A 20843-nucleotide genomic window follows, 5' to 3' on the forward strand; every position below is an offset into this window, starting at 1 on the left:
GGGATCATGGTTGGGATCACATTTGGGGTCGTGTTTGGGGTCGGTTTTGGGATCACATTTGGGATCTTGGTTAGGGTCACATTTGGGGTTGTGTTTGGGATCACATTTGGGATCACATTTGGGGTCATGTTTGGGATCCTCTTTGGGGTCATGGTTGGGGTCACACTTGGGATCACATTTGTGATCACATATGGGGTCATATATGGGGTCATGTTTGGGATCACCTTTGGGATCATGTTCAGGGTCAGGTTTGGGATCACATTTGGGGTCAGTTTTGCGGTCATATTGGGGGTCATGGTTGGGATCATGGTTGGGGTCATATTTGGGGTCATGTTTGGGGTCATGTTTGGGATCACATTTGGGATCACTTTGGGGATCCCATTCAGGGTCAGTTCTCTCTCCCAGCAGCACCATGGTTTTGGGGTTTCTCTGCTCTCCCCTGAGCAGCTCCTGGCCCTGCCCAGGGCTGAGCCAAGCCCAGCACAGGGCAGAGCAGCTGCTCCTTCCTCCGCAGGGGATGGCATTGGGAACGTCTGCGAGGATGACTTCGACAGGGACATGGTGATCGACAGGATCGACGTTTGTCCCGAGAACGCCGAGGTGACTCTCACCGACTTCAGGGCTTTCCAGACGGTGGTGTTGGACCCCGAGGGGGACGCCCAGATTGACCCCAACTGGATTGTCCTCAACCAGGTACGGGGAATGTCCTGGAGGGTTTTCCCTGAAAGGCTCTGAGGTTCTGCAGTGCCCAAATCCTGGAGCAAGAGGGGATTTGGTGTGTCTGGAATTGCACTGAAAACTCAAAATTGCTCATTTGCAGGGCATGGAGATTGTCCAGACCATGAACAGCGACCCTGGCCTGGCTGTAGGTGAGGAATTTCCCTTTTCCCATTGGAAAATCCCCACTTGGTGCAGCTTTGATCAACCAAACTCCACAGTTCCATCCCCTGACTCCTGCAGCACAGAGTCCATATTCCCCTAGGCTCAATCCAGCTGAACCCTGGATCTGTTTTATCCCAGAATGCAGAATCTGGGACTCTGGGATTCTGGAATTCTGGCAATCTGGGATTCCAGCTCTGTTCTCCTGCCCTCCCAGGGTACACAGCCTTCAACGGGGTGGATTTCGAGGGCACTTTCCACGTCAACACAGCCACAGATGATGACTATGCCGGGTTCATCTTTGGCTACCAGGACAGCTCCAGCTTCTACGTGGTGATGTGGAAGCAGATGGAGCAAACCTACTGGCAGGCAAATCCCTTCCGGGCAGTGGCAGAGCCTGGGATTCAGCTGAAGGTAAAGGAAATGTGGGAAGGGAACTCCTGGGTGGGTTTTGCCCTGGGATAAGCAGCTGTGGTGAATCTGTTCTGCACTCCTGGACTGCTCTCTGCTCTGTGCCAGGCAGTGAAATCCAAAACTGGCCCTGGGGAATACCTCAGGAATTCCCTGTGGCACACGGGAGACACCACAGACCAGGTGAAGCTGCTCTGGAAGGACCCCAGGAACTCGGGCTGGAAGGACAAGACATCGTACCGCTGGTTCCTGCAGCACCGACCTCAGGTTGGCTACATCAGGTGAGGACAGTTCCCACAGGAAAATCAGCCAGGGAATCCCAGGATGGGTTGGGTTGGAAGGGAATTCATCACCTCCCACCATCCCAGGCTGCTCCAGGCTGGGTTTGGGCACTGCCAGGGATCCAGGGGTGTCCATGAGGCCTGGGGAGCTGCTGGTCACTGCCTGCCTCACTGTCCTGCAGGGCTCGTTTCTACGAGGGCCCTGAGGTGGTGGCAGACACCGGGGTTGTCCTGGACACCACCATGAGAGGAGGACGCCTCGGGGTCTTCTGCTTCTCCCAGGAGAACATCATCTGGTCCAACCTCCGTTATCGCTGCAACGGTGAGTTTGGGAAGGCAGAGCTGGAGTTGTGCTGTTTTCCAGCTGTTCACCTGCTCAGCCTCAGGAATGGGACAGCAAACCAATCCATTTTCCATCTGTTCCTCCTGCTGATCCTCCTTGCTTCAATCCCCAGACACCATCCCAGAGGACTACGAGACCTTCCGAGTGCAGCAGGACTAACTCCCCTCGGCACGTCCTGCAGCCCAACCTGCTCCCCAACCTGCTCCCGCTCTGGAATTCTGCCCCAAGAACTGTCAGCACATCCCACTGCAGCCTCCAGCGCCTCTTCCCCGACGGCAAATTCCTCCAGCAGCTCCTCAAGTCCTGCAGGAGGGGCAGAGGTGGAGACAGGGAGTGTGACCAGAAGCCTGAGCTGCTGCAAACCCCAAACTGCCGGCCGTGCTGGGAGCTCCCCGCAGCAGCTGCGATTGCTGGAGTGAGTTTAGATGATTCCCAGGAATCTTCTCTCTTCCCTACTCCAAGGCTCCTGAGTGGGAATGTTGTTCTCCTCCTCAAGAGCTGCTGCAAAGCAAAGCCAGCGCCAGGCTGAGGAGGACGGCGGAGCAGCCTCGGTGCAAGTTGCTCATTTTAATTAAAAAAAAATAAAATAAAAAGCACTTTAAGGAGAGTATCTTTGTTGTGGAATGTTGGATAATGAACACTTGGAATGCTGGATAATAAATTCTGGATTTCTCCTTGGTCATGGGTGTGTTGTTTTCTCTCTTCTGAAGGTTTTCCCTTGCAGGTGGGGAAGGGAGAAACTCTCCAGAGGAATTGGGAATTTTTTTGGAAGTGCCACTGCATGGAGTCACCTTTTCCTCAGAACTTCCCTCTCTGCTCTGCCCTGCCTGCTTCTTGTTGGAACAATAAATTAGCTTGACATTAATTTATTTTTTAATTAAATTTTTAATTTAAAGCTCTACCAGGGGCTGAGAAGCTGGAAATGCTCTATCACTGCCCCCTGCTCAGACCCCACTTTACTCCCAGGAGTAATTCCCACCTGGCACAGCCACATTTGGGATTCTCTCCCTTTTTCCCATTTTTCCCATTTTTCCCATCCCACCCCTCAGCCCCCCGAAGAAAACAACCAGCGGATTTTACCCCTTCAGGCCTTTATTTTGATAAAATTGGTCAAGCCCACATAAGGCAACGCACACACGGCTCTGCCCGCCCCCCGCCCGCCCCAAACCGCCTCGGAAAATAAATAACACAAACCAAGAGAGGACGTCCATGTAGTGTTTGGCTTTGCAGTATAGAAATTCCACACAATGAGCTTGTTGTGTTGGTTTTTGTTTGTTTCTGGTTTTTTTTTTGTTTTTTTTTTGTTGGTTTTTTTCCCTGTTTAAAAAGGTAAAAATGGTTTATAATACACAGTCAGAATGTCGTGGTGCCCGCATAGAAAACCGACATGCAATCCATGCCTACACTGCGCCGTATAAATAAGATGCAACTCAAAATACAAAGAACAGGAACACTACAAAGTTTAATTCTAAGGGGAGGGGGGGGAAAAGGGGGTTTTTCTCGGGGTTTTTTCTGGTTTTCCTGGTTGTTTTTGAAAAAGGACAGACACACGTAACAAAGGCTACCTGCGCTTTCACATTGCCATCACAGTGACGGGGGGCTTTGCTCCGAGGAATAAACGCGCTGGTTTTGGGGCTTCTCCCGAAAAATCAGCCAGGGTGGGATCTGCGGGGGGAGAGGAGCCTTTCCTTCTGTCCAGAGGGGATTTCCAGGCTCTTTCCTTAAGGGATGTGCAGCTAGAGACTCAGTTGTTGTTTGGACAGAAATTTGGGTTTTTAGGGTTTGAATGGGTTTGGGTGTTACAGGGTGCTGGTTTAAGGTGAATTTTTAGGGTAGCTTTTGCTCTTGGAGTTATGGAGTTGAGGTTGGGAAAGAGCCACTGGAGCAGGGTTGGGAAAGAATCGTGGGATTAGGGTTGGAAAGGAATGATGGAATCAAGGTTGGGAAAGAATCACCAAATTAAAGTTGGAAAAGAATGATTGAATCAAGGTCGGAGAAGAAAGACCAAATTAAAGTTGGAGAAGAAAGACCAAATTAAGGTTGGAGAAGAATCACCAAATTAGGGTTGAAAAAGAATGACCAAATTAAGATTGGAGAAGAAAGACCCAATGAAGGTTGGAGAAGAACCTAATTTAAGGTTGGCAAAGAACCACCAAATCAAGGTAGGAAAAGACCTCCAGGACCATCAAACCCAACCCCCTCTGGGCTGAAGGTTCATCCAGGAACTCTCTTAAAAACCAATTAATTACCAAACCAACCACGAAATTCATCCACCTCCGCCAAGGTGTGAAACACCCGAGGAAGGAACGATTCCCGACGCGATTCTGGAATTGTTTTCCCCTCTTGGGAATGGAATCCAAGCCCAGGCTGGGGGCACGGGGAGGGCTGGCAGAGCTCCCTGCCATGCAGAAGCCGTGGGAGCCAAACCCGGGGCGAACATGCCGAGGGAAAAAAAAATCTATGTACAGGGCAGAGAGCCTCCCCCCGCAGCAGCAGGGCTGGGGATAAAATCAAATCAGATAATAAAATAAATCACAGTTTTGGACGCACCGAGGGTTTATTCCTGTTCTTCCCCTTTGTATTGGCAAATGCAACAGTCTAGCGTGGGGGTTTGGGAGTTTGCTTGGGCTGGAGATAGAAAAACACGGAGAGAAGGGAGGTTGCTCAGCAGGGACAGTCACCCTTGAGACACCAGACAGGTCAACAGCACTCGACTCAAACTTAGCAAGAATAGCAATTAACACTGTTTGCTCCTCAATTGGTTTTTTTTTTGTTAATGATGGTTTTCCCTTTCTGCTCCCAGCTGTGGGGAGAGAGCCCCACGTGCTGTTTGGAATGAGCACAGGGTGGTTGAATTTGAGATAAAAGGGGATTATTTGCTCTGGAAACGCTCGGGATTTGCTCCCTGCTTTTCTCTGGCTGGGTTTGCTCCCAGATCAGCCTGATGCTGCAAAAACTGGAATTTTCAGGAGAGAGAAGGGGGGAAATAAATCCCTCCGGGCAGCTCCCTTGTGGTGTGTGAGGAAACCTTTTGGGGAAAAGGTTCTCCTCGGGGATGGGAAGGGAAAGCTGCTGGAAAATCCCTGGATCTCAGAGCTCAGCATTCCCACGGGGACATCCCAGCTCCTTCCCTCTCCCAAGGGAGGAAAACCTGGAATTCCTCCGGGCTGGATGGTCCCTAACTGCGCCAGTTGCATCCAAGATGTGTTGATTTTTGAAATTAAGGCCATTTTCAAGGTCTACTTACAAGGCTAAGAAACAAAGAGCTCTTATTTACAACAAGGAGTTAAAAAACCGGGGAGGAGGCTGAGCTGCAGCTCCTGGCTGAGGCTCTGGAGGAAGCTCAGCTCGCTCAGAAGTGACTCTGGTGGTGGAAAAGGAACATCACAGACAAGGATTGCCACATGCAGGGCTGTCATTCCGGCGGGACAGCGACACACAATTCCCACAAGGAGCTGCACCAAGCGTTTCGGGCTGAGCTGTGCCTGCAGCAAAGGGGTCAGAGTCACCTGGGGCCCAAATTCCTCCTGTTTTTCCAGGTATCCTCCTGTCTGAGCTGCCTGTTGTCTCCTCCTTGAACTGGAAAAGCATTAGGGATCTGAACCATGCAGCCACCAGGAGTGTCCTAACGGGGCTCAAACCCTGCCAAAAATCCCAAAACGTTTCCCAGAGATGAGGGGGGAACCTCTGGAGGGGCGTGGGGAAGGATTAAAAAACAAAATAAAATAAAAAAGACACAGGGAAGCCAAAGAGAAAACAAAAAAAATGCCACGTTTTTAGTGCAAATGGTCAACAAATGGCACGAAAGGCGAGCAGATGCCCCAGGGTTGGGGAGATCCCAACCTCACTCCTGCTCAGCAGACGGGGCAGGAACCTCAGCACGGCAGCCCACGGATTTCTGGAAGCACACAGAAACTTAGTATAACTCATTAGGAGCAGGGGGAACTCGTGGAGAGCAGCTGGGAGTCGTTAATTGCAGGAGGAGTGTCGTTAATTGCGGCGGAACTCGTTAAGAGCAGCGCAGTGCTTCCCGAAGGGGAATGAGGGAAACTGGGAGAGCTGGGGTTGGGGTTTCCTTGGAATAAAGGTTTGGAGTGAAAAAAGCAAATCCAGGTGGTGTAGAACTGACAGGAGGAGCAGCTGTGGATGAACAAAGCAGAACTGGTGGGAAATGGGGCTGGAATGGGATTTTGGGGAGGTTTGGGGATAAAATCCATGTGGCTGCTCAGGATTTAGGGTGGAAGGGATTCCCTCTCCAGGACCAGCTCACCCCTGGTTTTAATTAGTTAAAACCCCTACGTTTTTAATTAGTTAATAAGACTCCAAATCATGTCAATTCCTGACTAATTCCTGACTTTTCCTGTGCTGGGAATCTCAGCCCCAAGTTTCCTGATACACCTTTAAATCCATTCCTTCCCAGAAATCTGGGAATCACCATCAATCCAGCCAGAGTGAAACCCCCAATTCCCAATCAAAGGAATCCAGGTGGGATTTCTTAATCTGCAGCACAGAATATTCACAAGAACCACCAGCAACAATCAATTCTCCATTTAATTAAACAGAATTTTGGAGGATTCAATCCTGGTCAGTGTGGAGCAAGAGATTTTTTCCCCCGGGTGAATGAAGGAATTTTTAAGTTCCAGCCACCCTATTTTGCCTATTCCAAAGGAAAACATCTAAACTTGCCTTAGGCTTCCTTATTCCTGCTTAACATCTGTTTTAAAATTCCAGTTAGTTTAAAAATACCTATATATATAATATATATAATATATTTCTGGAATAAAACCACAAAAAAATGTACTGTACAAGCATTATGTAGAGTGCTTCCATTGGCTGTATGTAGTTGAGCTACTTTCCTAATATCCAAATATTTAAATTAAAAAAAAAAAGAAATGACAACGATGACGACAAAAAAAAATAAATCATAAATAAGTAACAGAATAAGTAATGAATAAGAATAAAAAATAAAAAAATCATGATTCTATGAGCCTGGCATTGCTATGGAAATGCCCTTCCTGTTGCCCAGGAATCTCTCACAAAGTAAAAATTAGGATTATGCAGGTTAGTCTCTATTATTTTTAGCTGCTTTAAGATGTTCTGATCCTCTGTCTAATCAAGTAATGAATTATAGTACTTTCATGTGTGCTCAGAAATGCTCTCTATATATGTAGCCATATATAGAAATAGATATATATTACATATATATTAAAAAAAAAAAAAACAAAAGAAAAAAAACCCCAAAAACATAAAAAGCTTGGAAAAAAAAATAGTGTTTAAAGTGGATTTTTGGGATTGGTGGCCGCGGTGGCTCCGCTCTGCCGGGCTGGCTGGGAGGGAGGGAGGGAGGGACAAGAGGTTGGGGACACACCTGGGGACAACCACGGCACCTCGAGGGAGGCAAAGTGTCACGAAGCAGAGTCACAATTCCAGGGGGTGACAACGCAGGGAGAGGTGACAATCCGGGACAGAGGAGGAGGAGGAGGAGGAGGGGGCACAGCCTGGGTTTCCCCCTTCACCCCAAAACGAGGTGTTCCTCCCCCCAAAAAACCCTTCCCGAGCGCAGAGCAGCCACAGCCAAGGTCCCGCTGGAGCTTTGGGGGGAAAAAAGGGGTTTTGGAGAGGACAAGGCCGATGGAGAAACCGGACAATCCTTACGGCAACGAGCGGCTCGGGGTGACATCGCTGGGCGCCACGGCGGGGACAGGGGCTCTGCAGCGCGGCAAGCTCAGAACAACAAGCTTTGAGTGGACAGGGGACACGGGAAGGGTCACTCCTCGGGGACGCGCCGGCCGCGGCTCACAGCCGGTCCATCCGGAACGTGTCCTCTGTGGCGGGGTCGGTGAGGACCATGTCGGGGTCGTTGAGCATGTGCAGTCCATCCAGGGTCAAGGGGTCAATTTTGAGTTCATCCAGGGGGAACTGGGAATCCGTGTCGAAGCTGACGTCCCCCACGCCCGCCAAGGAGCTGGTCAGTTCTTTTGATAAGCTGGGGGGGGATTCTCCTGTCACTGCGGGGACACAACACACAGGGGTGGCTTGGGCTGGGCAAACAGCAGGATGGAAGTCCTAAAACAGCTCCCAAAAAAACCTAGAAACAGTTGCTGAGCTCTCAGGTGAGGAACATCCAACCCTCCTTCGAATTTCATAAATTTAGGTTCCTCACAGCATCTCCAAATCACCAAACACAAAGCAAAATTCATGTCTGGATGTCTGGTGTCACGGGCTGGGCAAACACCAGGCTGAAAATCCTAAAACAGCTCCCAAAACCCCTGGAAACATGTACTTCAGGATTTTAGATTTTTAGGATTTACTTCAGGATTTTAGATTTTTAGATAGATTTCCAAACCAGGCTGAAAATCCTAAAACAGCTCCCAAAATCCCTGGAAAAATTACTGAGCTCTCAGGTGAGGAATATCCAACCCTCCTTAGGATTTTAGAAATTTAGGTTCCTCACAGCATCTCCAAACCACCAAACACAGAGCAAAATTCATATTTGGATGTTTGGTGTCACTCGAGCTCCTTTTCTCTCCCTCAGGTTTAGGAGGAATAACCTGAATTTCCACCATTGCAATCAGCAATCCCTGGGCAAGGATTGTTTCCAAAACCCCACTGTGACCAGATTGGCCACCATATGTGACACCCCAACCCTCTGCTGGCCAGCTCAGGCCGAGCAGAGCGAGGAGTTTGGCTCTCACAGCTTTTCCTCACTGTGGCTGAGGATCCAGGGAATTCAGGGCAGGAAAAATCCTTAGGAAAACTGGTGTGTTGGGATTGCAGGTGAGCTGACAGTGGGATGTTCCCCCAACAAACCCCTCAGCAGCAACAATCCCCTTTTTCCCTTCCTGGCTCCACAGAGGGAAACCCCAAGGCTGGGATTATGGGATATCCTGAGCTGGGTGGGATCACAGGATCACCCAGTGCAATCCTGGCCTTGCACAGACACCCCAACAATCCCACCCTGTCCCAGAGTGTTGTCCAAATGCTCCTGGAGCTCTGGCAGCCTTGGGAATGTCACCATTCCCTGGGGAGCCTGGGCAGTGCTCTCTGGGGAAAAAATCTCTTCCTGAGATCCATCCTAAACCTGCCCTGACCTAGCTCCAGCCATTCCCTGAAATCCAACCAAACCTGCCCTGACCCAGCTCCAGCCATTCCCTGGGGAAAGAACCTTTTTTCCCTGAAATATAACCTAAACCTGCCCTGACCCAGCTCCAGCTGTTCCCTGAAATCCAACCAAACCTGCCCTGGCACAACTCTAGCCATTCCCTGAGGAAAGAACCTTTTTTCCCTGAAATCCAAGCTAAACCTGCCCTGGCAGAGCTCTAGCCATTTTCTGTGGAAAGAACCTTTTTTCCCTGAGATCAATCCTAAACCTGCCCTGACCCAGCTCCAGCCATTTTCTGGGGAAAGAACCTTTTTTCCCTGAAATATAACCTAAACCTGCTCTGACCCATCTCCAGCCATTCCCTGGGTCCTGTCCCTGCTCCCAGAGATCCCAGAGAGCTGCAGAACCCAAGGAGTCTCCCTCAGCCTCCTCAGTTTCCCCATCCCAACATCCCTGGACACTCCAAGAGCTCTAAATCTCCCGAGGCGCCCAAATCACCCCAGAGCTGAGCTCAGCTGGACAATCCCTCCCTTCTCCTGCCAGCCTGGCCACAGTGACCCCACAAATCACCCCAGAGCTGAGCTCAGGTGGACAATCCCTCCCTTCTCCTGCCAACCAGGCCACAGTGACCCCACAGGTGCCCAAATCACCCCAGGGCTGAACTCAAGTGGACAATCCCTCCCTTCTCCTGCCAGCCTGGCCACAGTGACCCCACAAGTGCCCAAATCACCCCAGAGCTGAGTTCAGGTGGACAATCCCTCCCTTCTCCTGCCAGCCCCAGGCCACGGTGACCCCACAGGGATGGCATTCCCTGCCGGGATTTACCTGTCAGGATGATGTTGGGGATGTTGCCGTGGCTGGAGTAGTTGAGCTGCTGGGAGTCCTGCAGGCTGCCGTGGCTGCCCGTCAGTCCCATCATGGCAGCCTGGGAGTAGTTGAGGGTGGAGCAGGGGCTGTAGAGGCTGTTGGAGCTGATGGCGTTCTCGATCATGTTGAACTGCTCCAGCTGGGGATGGACACCAAAAAACTGTTAATTCCCAACCCTCGGGGGTGAGGGGCAGCAGAACGACTGACACGGGTCGAGGACGGGACGAGAGACAGGCAAACAAATTCATCTTGAGGTTTTGTTGCTCAAAAAAAGGGGTTTTTGCCCCTGAGCTTTGTGGGGTTTTCCTGCCGAATTGGGAGGAGGGGGATGAGGGATGCACAAATCAAACGGGGGAGAATGAAAGAAAAGGAGCTCTGAAAGGAAAAGGAAGGGAATTTAGGCTGTCCCTGAGCTCTCTGCCCATCAGGATTCCCAGATTTAAGGATTCTATGGTTTAATGGATCCTTGCTCTGGTTGGCCAAATTAAGGGAAGCTCTGCACCAAGCAGAGTTGGGTTATTCCCAAATTTGGGTTATTCCCAAATTCTGGAGTCAGTATTGTCATCACCTACAAGGGAATCCTTCCCAATTGTAACTACAGCCAGAAATGTGGAGCTTGAAATATGGATTATTTTAATTTTTCAATGTGTTTTTACATGATGTTTAGTTTTTAATATTTGTTGGTATTTTAAATTTTATGAAATTTATTTTCATTATTTTAAAGATTGCTTTTGGTCATTTTAAAATTTATTTTCATTGTGTTCCTTCATAAATTTTTCACTCTTTAAAGTGTTCATTATTTTAAAAATTTCTCTTCATTGCTTTTGTTTTTTGAAGCTGATTTTCATTATTTAAAACATATTTTCATTACTTTTCAAAATGACTCTTCATTACTTAAAGATTTTCAGCATTTTTCCTCTTTCAAATGTCATTATCTTTCCTTTTAAAGCTTTCATTACTTTGAGAATTTATTTTCATTCTTTTATCCTCTTTAAAATAAATTTTCATTATTTAAAATTTCTTTCCAGCATTTTTCCTTTTAAAATTTTCCATTATTTAAAAAATTTCCTTTCCTTTATTTTTCCCCTTTTAAACCAGATTCCCATTTTAAAATCGTCACTATTTTTCCTCTTCCAAACTTCCTTATTTTCCCTTTTTCAAGCTGATTTTCACTGCTTTAACATTTTGCTATCACTCCTTTTCCCTTTTATAGTTGCCTGGCATCTTTTCATTTTAAAAACCTTCATTATTATAATTTTTAAAATTAATTTCCCTTTAATTTTTGGCAGAACACCTGCGTGGGATGGGAGTGACAAAGAGTGAAAGGTGAAGGGGAAAACCAAACCGAACAAGAAACTGCTGAGTAACACAAACAAAAAGAAGGAAAACTCAACAAGGACAAAACGGGGACGTGACAGAGAATTAATTGGGAATTAATTGGCATTAATTTGATGCGGGAGAGGCCGAGGCAGGCCTGAGATGAATTTGCTCACCTGGTGGGAGAGGGCATTAGCCTGCCTAGCTGTCATCTGCTGCTCATAATAGGAGTCCCCAAAAACACTGCCCAGCATGGAAGAATGCTGAAAACAAAACAGAGGCTTTATGGTGTAAAATCCCAAATTCTGGCTCTTCCCCGGCTCTCCCGGTACAGGCAATTCCAGAGAAATGTGCACTGAGAGGGTGGGAATGGCCCTGAGCCCTCATGGAACAGCAGGAATTGCCCTGAGCCCTCATGGAGCAGCAGGAATCCCACAGGGCGCAGAGGATCCACATGGAGTAAGAGGGAATCCCACAGGATCCCAGAGGATCCCACAGGATCCACATGGAATGGGTGGGAATCCCACAGAGCCTAGAGGACCCACATGGTGTAAGAGGGAATCCCACAGGGCCCAAGGGATCCCCACAGAGCAGGAGAAAATCCTCTGGGACCCTCACGATTCCCCAGGACCCTCATGGATCAGGCAGGAATCCCACAGGGACCAGAGGATCCACATGGAATGGGAATCCTCTGGGACCCTCATGGAGCACGGGGAATTGACCTGAGCCCTCATGGAGCAGCAGGAATCCCACAGGGACCAGAGGATCCCACAGGATCCACAGGGAGCAGGCAGGAGTCCCTCAGGACCCTCACAATTCCCCAAGACCCTCATGGAACAGGCGGGAAACCCACAGGGCCTAGAGGATCCCCACAGAGCAGGAGGGAATCCTCTGGGACCCTCATGATTCCCTGAGACCCTCATGGAACAGGCAGGAATCCCACAGGGCCCAGAGAATCCTAGAGGATCCCACAGGATCCACAGGGAGCAGGCAGGAGTCCTTCAGGACCCTCACAATTCCCCAGGACCCTCATGGAACAGGCGGGAATCCCACAGAGCCCAGAGGATCCAGATAGAGTAGGAGGGAATCCCTCAGGACCCTCACGATTCCCTGGGACCCTCATGATTCCCCGAGACCCTCACAGAGCAGGCAGGAATCCCACAGGACCCAGAGAATCCTAGAGGATCCCACAGGATCCACAGGGAGCAGGCAGGAATCCCTCAGGACCCTCACGATTCCCCAGGACCCTCATGGAGCAGTGGGAAACCCACAGGGCCCTCATGGAGCGGATGGTAATCCTACAGGGCCCAGAGGATCCCACAGGATCCACAGGGAGCAGGAGGGAATCCCACAGGGCTCAGAGGATCCCACAGAGCAGGCGGGAATCACCCTGGGCCCTCATGGAGTGAGAGGAAATCCCACAGGGCACAGAGGATCTATATGGAGCCAGAGGGAATCCCACAGGGCCCAGAGAATCCCACAGGATCCACAGGGAGCAGGAGGGAATCCTCTGGGACCCTCACAATTCCCCAGGACCCTCATGGAGCAGGCAGGAATCCCTCAGGACCCTCACAATTCCCCAGGACCCCCACAGGGTGGGCAGGAATCCCACAAGGCTCAGAGGATCCCAGAGGATCCCCATGGAGCAGGCAGGAATCCCTCAGGACCCTCACCATTCCCCAGGACCCTCATGGAGGGGGTTTGGGGGGTGGGTGAGAATCCACATGGAGCAGGAAGGAATCCCTCAGGACCCTCACGATTCCCTGGGACCCTCATGATTCCCTGGGACCCTCACGGAGCAGGCAGGAATCCCACAGGACCCAGAGAATCCTAGAGGATCCCACAGGATCCACAGGGAGCAGGCAGGAGTCCCTCAGGACCCTCACCATTCCCCAGAACCCTCACAGAACAGGAGGGAATCCCACAAGGCACAGAGGATCCCACAGGATCCACACGGAGCAGGCAGGGAAATCTGAGATCACTGATTCCAACCTAAATTCAGTCCAACCTATGGTTTATAACCATTTCTAGGGATAAATCTGAATTTTGGGATGGCACAGACTCGATGGGAAGCAAAGCCAGCACCAAAATCCTACTTCTATCCCAGAGCTCCAATGAGGATCAAGGTGTTTTTTCCCTTTAACTCCTGTCATTTCATTCCACAAAACGGGAATAAAAGGACAATTCCCAAAATGAGGACAATCCCTAAAATCTTTGTGTTCCCTAAGCACTGTTCCCATCCCAAAAACTTTGGGGAATGAGAAATAATCAAGAGGAGAGCAGAATGTGTTGTGCAAGTCCAGCTCAGTGCTTCCCACCAAAGGGTTTGCTCCTCTGTGAAATGTGCTGCTTCCTACAGCTGCAAACACCACAATTCCCAAAGAAAACCCTCTGGAAATGTCACTCCTTCAACACTTCAGAGCCTTAGGAGAATTCATCAACAGCTCCAGGAACAACACAATACAAACACCATCTCCAGAGCCTGGCTTGTCACCAGAGATCTTCTGGGGTTCACTGTGAGGAAAAACCAACCCCGAAGCAGCAATCCTGGCTGGAATGATCCATCTCCAAATACCTACCAGGTTCTCCAGGTCAGAGCCTCTAAAGCAGGAATGTTTGTGTCTAATCAGAACAGGATGAGAGCAGGGAAGCACAGCCAAGGCACTGGGGTGGAAGCCATGCAAACACAGAGCTGGGGAGGCAGGCAGAGCTTTCCCATCCCTGTGGGATCGGTGGGATTGGGAGAGGTGGGAGCATGGAGAGAACCTGTGGTGAATGAAGTGTGTGGGACACAAATCTGAGCCCAGGAATGTCCTTTGTCACCTGGAGGATTAAGTGACACACTCTAAATTTGGGGGAGAAAGGGGAGCACATGGAGTCACCCGCTCAGTCACACCCACAGCAGTGCCAGACTCCTCCACAAAGGAATATTCTGCTGCTGGAAGGGATTTCTGGGCAGATTGAGGGATTCTGCTGTCTGGGAACTGCCCCACCTTCACAACCAACCCCAAATTTCCCTCCAAACTGGTTTTTCTTCCCTTCGTGTTTAGTATTTATCACCAGCACCACTTCCAGCTATTGGGACATTCCTGGAGGCAGCAAACCCACCTCGGTTTTAATTTAGCAAAAATAAGGAATTCTGTATTTAAGAGGCTAATATTCGGTATTTAAGAGGCTAATATTACAGAGAGCAGAATTAATAAACCCTCTGCCTTCCACTCAGAGTTGTGGAGTCCCTCTGGAAAAAACCAAAACCTAAGGAAGATTTTACAGGATAAAACCAGCAGGAAAAATCCCAGCCCAGTGTGTGCTGCACTCTGGACTGAACAGTGGGGACAAATCTGGGGACAAAACCAAGCCAGAGTTACTGAGAAATCAAAGGGGGGGAAAAAAAAAAATCGACATAAAAACCAAATTTGGATGTGCTGCCCAGTGAGAACTGAGAGTTTGCAGCAAGCTCTGCTCTGGGGGGCAGTGCTGGTTTTTGGAGGCACACAGAGCACAGCAGAACTCACAGAAGCAGGCAGAAGAGAGAGAGGTTGAGAAGCCTTAAAGCCAAGGCTAAGGAAATCCAGACAATTCCTGACAATTTTGGATCCAGGGCTGAGCTACCATGACCTGGCTAATGAATAGAACCATCAAGGGGCAGCACTTATTTGGAAAGGATCCTCCTTACAGCTTTCAACACTCAGTGACGGAACAGAAAATGGATTTTTAGACTCTTGGGATGCTCTGGAAGAATTCCCTGCACTTCTTTTCTCCAGGAGGGATTCTACAGAGCAGCCAGCTGGGGCTTTTAGCAGCACCAGGCACTGAAAATGCACTTTTCTACGCTGGGGCAAGTCTGCTCGTTTTTAATTTCTTGCTGCTGGCAGGTGAAAATCCCCTTTCAGGGGATTACACCCTCTCCCAGGTGGTGATTTCCACCCAGGACACGTGGCTGTGTGAGGAGATACAGCCAGAGCAAGGAAAAGGGAAAAAAAAGGAAAAGCAGCTGGCACAGAAGGGAGGGTGCTGGGAGCTCATTCCCTGCCAGCCACAAGCTGCTCGTTTTAAGAGCATTTTCTTCATTTTTTTCTCTCCCGGGGTGTGTTCCCACGTAAAAACATCCTGATCTAAGCAAGTTTGGGATATTTAGTGCAAATATTTAAATACTGAGTGCCCCAGGAGCTTTTCCTGCTGCAGGAGAAACTGGAATTCCCCTCTTTCCTGCCCTCCCAGCACACATCCATCAGCTCCCCACAATACTGGGAATGCAGAGAGTTCCACCTGGAGCTCCTATCCACCAAACAACCACCACCCCAGAGCTCAGCCAGCAGCCTGATCCTGTGCTTTTTTTGGGACTAAACCCAGGGAATTCAGCAGCTCTGAAACCCCGTGGGAGCAGATGGGAGGTCGGTGAGGCATGAGGCACACACGGAGTCACAGTGAGACAACCACGGGGCAGCGATGGAGAAACCCAGCTGGAAACACACACGAGAAGCAAGGCCTGTGGAAGCACAGAGTCCCTTACTTGAGGGGAGCTGCCAGGAGAGAAGCCTTGATTGGAGACAGGAGAGGTGGGAGACTGGTTGGCTGGGGATCCAGCATTACTGCGGTACTGCTGGAGTGAGGCCTACAGAACAACACAGAATAAACACCGCGGCAATTGAGGGAGAAGTGGAAAATACAAACGTCTGGAGTGGTGCAGCTGGGGGGAATCGTCCTCTTCAGGTGCTGTGTGGGAAGATTGGGTTAGGTGAATGAGGTTCCCAAAAACTGGGAGAGCTCTGGTGCAGGGTAGGCACAGCTGGGAGCTTGTTCTGCCTTTTTCGGTTGGCTCAATTCAAAATATTTTTAAAAAAATAAAAAATCAGGTCAGCCAAGGATTTAGGGCAAAGAATAATTCAAAAAGGATGTCGTTCATGCTTCAGGTTCAACCCACATCTGGGTTTTCACTGCCCCTATCAGCACTGAGGTGCAGGAGATAGCAGCTGTCTGGTAAACCTGGGGTGGAAATCTATCCTGGGATTCCCCAAATTCCCTGGATATGGGAATTCCCACCCTCTGGGAATTCACACTGTGTTTGGCAGGTTCACAGCTGTGATTCTCACATCATTCTCAGGTGTCCTGAGAAGTTCTTTTCAAAGATTTAACTCTTTTTCCCATCATAAAGAACCTTGCTTTGGAACAAATTAATAATATTAATGGTATTTAAATAATGTTGCATTAATTAACATAAAGAGTAGCCCAGCTCTTCTCATTCCACTTCCTTTAGAAATTAAGGGATGATTGAGGAAAACCTGCAAACCAGTGAATTTAATCAGGTCTGCAGGGTGGGAGAATGCTGCACTACCAATTTTTGACCCCAAATCCTGTAAATCCCAAGAAAATTTCCCCTTTTTCTCTGCATTGCCACTCACACCCTGTCAGCAGCCACCCAAATTATAAATTCAATTTAAATTCTGCTTTACAGAACCTGTGCAGAAGTTGCCTGACAGCTCCAGAGGCTTTTTGATAAAGTGGCTTTAAATGTGTTTATTTAGGAATTACTTCAGTTGCTCGAGAAGATAAGCAGAGCAGCCTAAAAGTTCAGGTCATAAAGAGGTTTACAGGATGAGGAAAGCAACACAGAAAGCAAAGGATGAGATCAGAATTGTCTGTGCTGGTGCTACATGAGGATTAGAACCAAAACAGGGACACTTTTTGGGATCCTTTCCACTGCTGGGATTTTCAGCTGCTGAGACAAAACATTTCCTGACATTTCCATGTTAAAACAAGCAGGAAAAGGGATCTGTCCAGAAATCCTCATGGATTCACTCCCATTCTTCTGGGCACTTTGGAATTCATGCTCTAAAATTCCTTCAAATAAAAGGGTTCTAAATAGAGAAACTGTAGAAAACACCTGGTTCTTGACAACTTTTGGAAAAGAAATTTTCCAGATGGTATTTTGATAGGAAAGTGCTTGTTGTGGTTGGATTATTTCTCAAGGCTCTGGGAGTTCCCCTAGTCTGTAACACAACGTGTAGGGGGGAAACTGAACACCCTGAAATCCTGAAATTTATCCCAGTAAATGCTGGTAGAGTTAAACTAGCTCTAACCAAACCTGGGACAAAATTTAATATTAATTTTCCTCGAGAAAACATCGAAAAGTGGATTCAACCACATCGAAAAGCGGATCCAACCAACACCACCCTAACTTTATTTCAACCTCCCTGCACTTCTCCTCCTCCCAGGCAGATCTCCCAAGGAAAAGCATTCCCCAACTCACCGAGTTGATGTCAATCCCCATGGAGGGCTGGCTCTGGCTGCCTGGGGGCGACTGGGGGATGCTGGAAGGTACCGTGACAGACAGGGGTGGCAGCTGGGGACCTCTCTGCAGCCCCGAGCTCTGCAGCAGAGGGGGAGGCTGGGGCAGGGAGCTGGCCACTGGAGCCTGCTGCTGCTGCTGGGAGCTGGTCTGGGTGAAGAAGGGGTATGGAGGGAGCTGCTGCTCCAGGGACAATGCATCCATGGCCACGGCCTGCAAGAGAGGGGAACAGTTAGCCATGTCAGCAGGGAATTCCACCTGATGCTCAAGGGGGATTTGTGTGTGAAAAATGGAATGTAAAGGTTCAGAGAATCAAGAATTTCATTAAGGGAAGGTGGAATTTGATGAGGTTTAAGCCCCCAAACCATCCTGGGTTGTGTATTTCAAAAGCCTCAGGATCACCTCTGGTGTATGAACCAGTATTTTAAAAATTCAGTTGAATCTCGGGGTCAGGAATCACCTGTGCAGTCACAGAGTCATGCTTATAAAGTCAATTTATGAAGTTAATTGAGCTTCTCTCGTGGATTAGAGAAATGTTTTTCAAACTTTACACCTCGCTTTGGGACAGAGGGGGTTTTTATTAAAGTTCTAGAAAAGAGGAAGGAAAATCTCTAACCTCAACAAACCTCTCCCTTTTGAAGGCTCTGAATGAAGGAACACCTTGAAAGGAGGAAATTACACAACAAGAGCTGAAGTTCATGGAATCCTGGAATGATTTGGGTTGGAAGGGACCTTAAACCTCATCTTGAGAGACACTTTTCACTGTCCCAGGTTGCTCCAAGCTCTGTCCAGCCTGGCTTTGGACACTTCAGGGATCCAGGAGCAGCCACAGCTTCTCTGGGCACCCTGAGCCAGGAATTCCTTCCCAAAACCCATACAACCTGCCCTGTTGAGCCCAAACTTCCACCCTAAACAGATTAAAACAACAAATTGTGATCAGAATTTCCCACAAGTCCTACCTGAGTGATGGGAGACAGAGGGGACAGCGTTGGGGACATCTGCTGGGGCTGCGCTCGCCGCGAGTCTGCAGCCAGGGACAGGGGGCTGACACTGGGTTGGCGGTGCTGGGACGGCGCTGGCGTCGTCGTCATCCCTGCTGGGGACAACACACCACCTTCAGCAGGGACACAGCAAATATTTGGGGATGTTTGCACCCAAAATAATCCCCCAAAAAAACCGTTTTCTCGGGGAAAAACGAGCGGAAAACGCCGCGGTGAATGGGGTGGGAGCTTGTTGGGTGATTTGTAATTAATTTTGCCAGGGTGAAGAGCATCAGGGTGAGAGGAAGGTGCCTGTGGCTTGTCCTGGCTCAGAGCCAGGCGCTGGTGGGCAGGTTGGTGGCTGTTGGTGGCCAGGATGAGCTGGAGTTGGAAGAGGCAGAGCAGCCTCAGCAGTTCCAGACACTGCAGGCACCTTCCTCGCACACCTGGCCCAGGAAAAGCAGCTTCTGCTCCCTTTGTTTTTGGGCTCCAGCCCTGGGAATGAGATAACAAACCCTGGAACCAGGCTTATCAGAGGGTGGTAAAAAGCAAACACCTCTTGAATGGAAAAAGCAGGAGGCAAACTGGTTACGCAGGAAGAGCTCCATTTCTCGCGGCGCAGGAAATACCCACCGGGGAGAAACAACACAAATATTGTCATTTTGTTCTGATCTAACCCAAAATCTGGGGGTTTACAACCTCCCCTCAGTTCTGCCTCACCCCAGAGGAACTGAGTCAACCCTGGGATGTGATTTGAGGCCAAAGAGGAGAGAGTTTTCTCCCAGAAACAGGAATTGACAGGAGCTGCGAGCTGCCAGGCGCTTGGCAAGCGCCCAGGGCTGCCAGGCAAGCTGCCAGCGAGCCAGGAAGGCCAGGATGCCAGGGAGGCAGCAGGCTCAGGGCTCAGGCCAGGCAGGTCCTGTGAAATCACACTTTAAAAAATCAATTTATAAAGTTAATCGAGCTTCTCTCGTGGACTAGAGAAATGTTTTTCGAATTTCACAGCTCGCTTTGGGACAACAAAAAAACAGAGATGGTTTTTAGCACAGGTCTAGGAAAGAGGAAATAAAATCTGTAACCTCTACAAACCTCTCCCTTTTGAAGGCTCTGAATTAAGGAACACCTTGAAAGGAGGAAATTACAATTACAGAAGAAGAGGTGAAGTTCATGGAATCCTGGAATGATGTGGGTTGGAAGGTGTTGAGGTTTGCAATCCCAAAAATGGCTCTGGGATGGCCAGAGGGACTCACCACCCCCAAACACTTATCCAGCTCCTCTCAGGGCTGCTGAGGGACAATTTGGGGACATTCCTGAGCAGGGCATGAGAGGAGAAACCTTCATCAAGGTTTTCCACTAAAAAATAACAAGGAAAGGTTGGAAAAATTGGTTTAAAAAGCACTAAACACTGAGTGTGGCAATGGCTGAAGTGTGGGATAATCTCCCCTTGATGGGAAAATCTCCACCCATGAGTGAATCTTTAATTTGTTCTCTCCTTGGCAGATCAGGGAATGCTTTCAAAGATTCACCAGTTTGGGTTTTTATCATTTAATTTGCTAATTATGGGGAAAAAATGTGGAGACTCACTGTGCTCTAAATCCTAATTTCTAAGCTCATCCCTGAAACCTTGAAAACAAAAAAAAAACTCTTCCAAGTTTAAATCTTCACCTTCAAAAGGTGAAATCTTTTTCTTGCTTCCCAAACTCACCTGCTCAGCCACATCACCCTGATGACAGTAATTTCCTTTTCCCAATCCAGGAGAAGTGGGAAAGGGAATCCTGCCCAGCACAGGAAATATATTTGTATTTTTGGATGCAACTCCTCAGTGCTATTCTAGGAATCAACAGACTAGCAACTGTCACTGGTAATTAAAAAAAAATAAATTCAAAAATCAACTATCTTCATAATGATTTGAGTGTAAAGCAGTGAAATTACTTAAAAATGGCAATCAGTAATTACAATATTAATCAATAATAGACTCCAAAAAGATCCTCAAATTAAAAAAAAAAAAACAAAAAACTGTTCTAAAGAAATGGGAATAAAAGGGCTGCTGGAGACAATCACATAACACAAGGGAGGATGGGGTTCAGTGCAAGGAATTCCCAGAGAGGAACTCCAGTCTTGGACATTAAAAAATAAACAACTAAATAAACACAAAAAAACCCCCAAACAAATCCCAAAAAAGCAGATTTGTGCACCAAGAACATGAGATAAATACCCTCTAACTAAACACAGCTTTCCCATTATTTTGCATGTATAAAACCACTGCAGAAATCCAAATCCACCACTACCAAAAACCACCAAAACCCCCAAAATTCCCATTTTTCTCTCACCCTGGCTGGCAGTGCTGATGCCCAGGTGGATCAGGTTTGGCACC

The 20843-nt window shown here is 48.7% G+C and overlaps 2 protein-coding genes across 3 annotated transcripts in view; one reads left to right on the forward strand and one right to left on the reverse strand.

Moving 5' to 3' along the window:
- LOC146420565 (cartilage oligomeric matrix protein-like) overlaps positions 1 to 2596 on the forward strand; it is a 28827-nt gene extending 26231 nt beyond the window's left edge. For both annotated transcript variants that reach the window (XM_085048126.1, XM_085048128.1), the window contains 6 exons: positions 515 to 693; positions 821 to 869; positions 1097 to 1293; positions 1399 to 1571; positions 1754 to 1893; positions 2027 to 2596. In XM_085048126.1, coding sequence (XP_084904252.1) covers positions 515 to 693; positions 821 to 869; positions 1097 to 1293; positions 1399 to 1571; positions 1754 to 1893; positions 2027 to 2073 — 785 coding nt within the window. In that variant the 3' untranslated portion in view covers positions 2074 to 2596. The remainder of the gene's footprint in view (positions 1 to 514; positions 694 to 820; positions 870 to 1096; positions 1294 to 1398; positions 1572 to 1753; positions 1894 to 2026) is intronic.
- Positions 2597 to 4449: 1853 nt separating this feature from the next.
- On the reverse strand, positions 4450 to 20830 carry LOC146420566 (CREB-regulated transcription coactivator 1-like). The gene is made up of 7 exons (XM_085048129.1): positions 20800 to 20830; positions 18449 to 18585; positions 17451 to 17702; positions 15714 to 15815; positions 11377 to 11463; positions 9842 to 10022; positions 4450 to 7922 (listed from the first exon to the last, which is right to left on the reverse strand). Exons 2-7 carry the CDS (start codon positions 18578 to 18580, stop codon positions 7711 to 7713), a joined length of 966 nt encoding a protein of 321 aa, XP_084904255.1. The 5' UTR covers positions 18581 to 18585; positions 20800 to 20830; the 3' UTR covers positions 4450 to 7710.
- Between the last annotated feature and the right edge of the window lie 13 nt (positions 20831 to 20843).

Source organism: Lichenostomus cassidix, unplaced genomic scaffold (assembly GCF_008360975.1).
Source record: "Lichenostomus cassidix isolate B80296 unplaced genomic scaffold, HeHo_3.0 HiC_scaffold_817, whole genome shotgun sequence".
In the NCBI taxonomy this organism is placed as follows: domain Eukaryota; kingdom Metazoa; phylum Chordata; class Aves; order Passeriformes; family Meliphagidae; genus Lichenostomus; species Lichenostomus cassidix.

Excerpts from the sequence above, each read along its gene's own strand:
- LOC146420566 (XM_085048129.1), bottom strand. The coding sequence starts at position 18,580 with ATGACGACGACGCCAGCGCCGTCCCAGCACCGCCAACCCAGTGTCAGC. Across the intron at positions 10,023-11,376 it reads CTAATGCCCTCTCCCACCAG|CTGGAGCAGTTCAACATGAT; the intron begins GTGAGCAAATTC and ends GTCCATCCCCAG. Across the intron at positions 7,923-9,841 it reads CCCCAACATCATCCTGACAG|TGACAGGAGAATCCCCCCCC; the intron begins GTAAATCCCGGC and ends GTGTCCCCGCAG.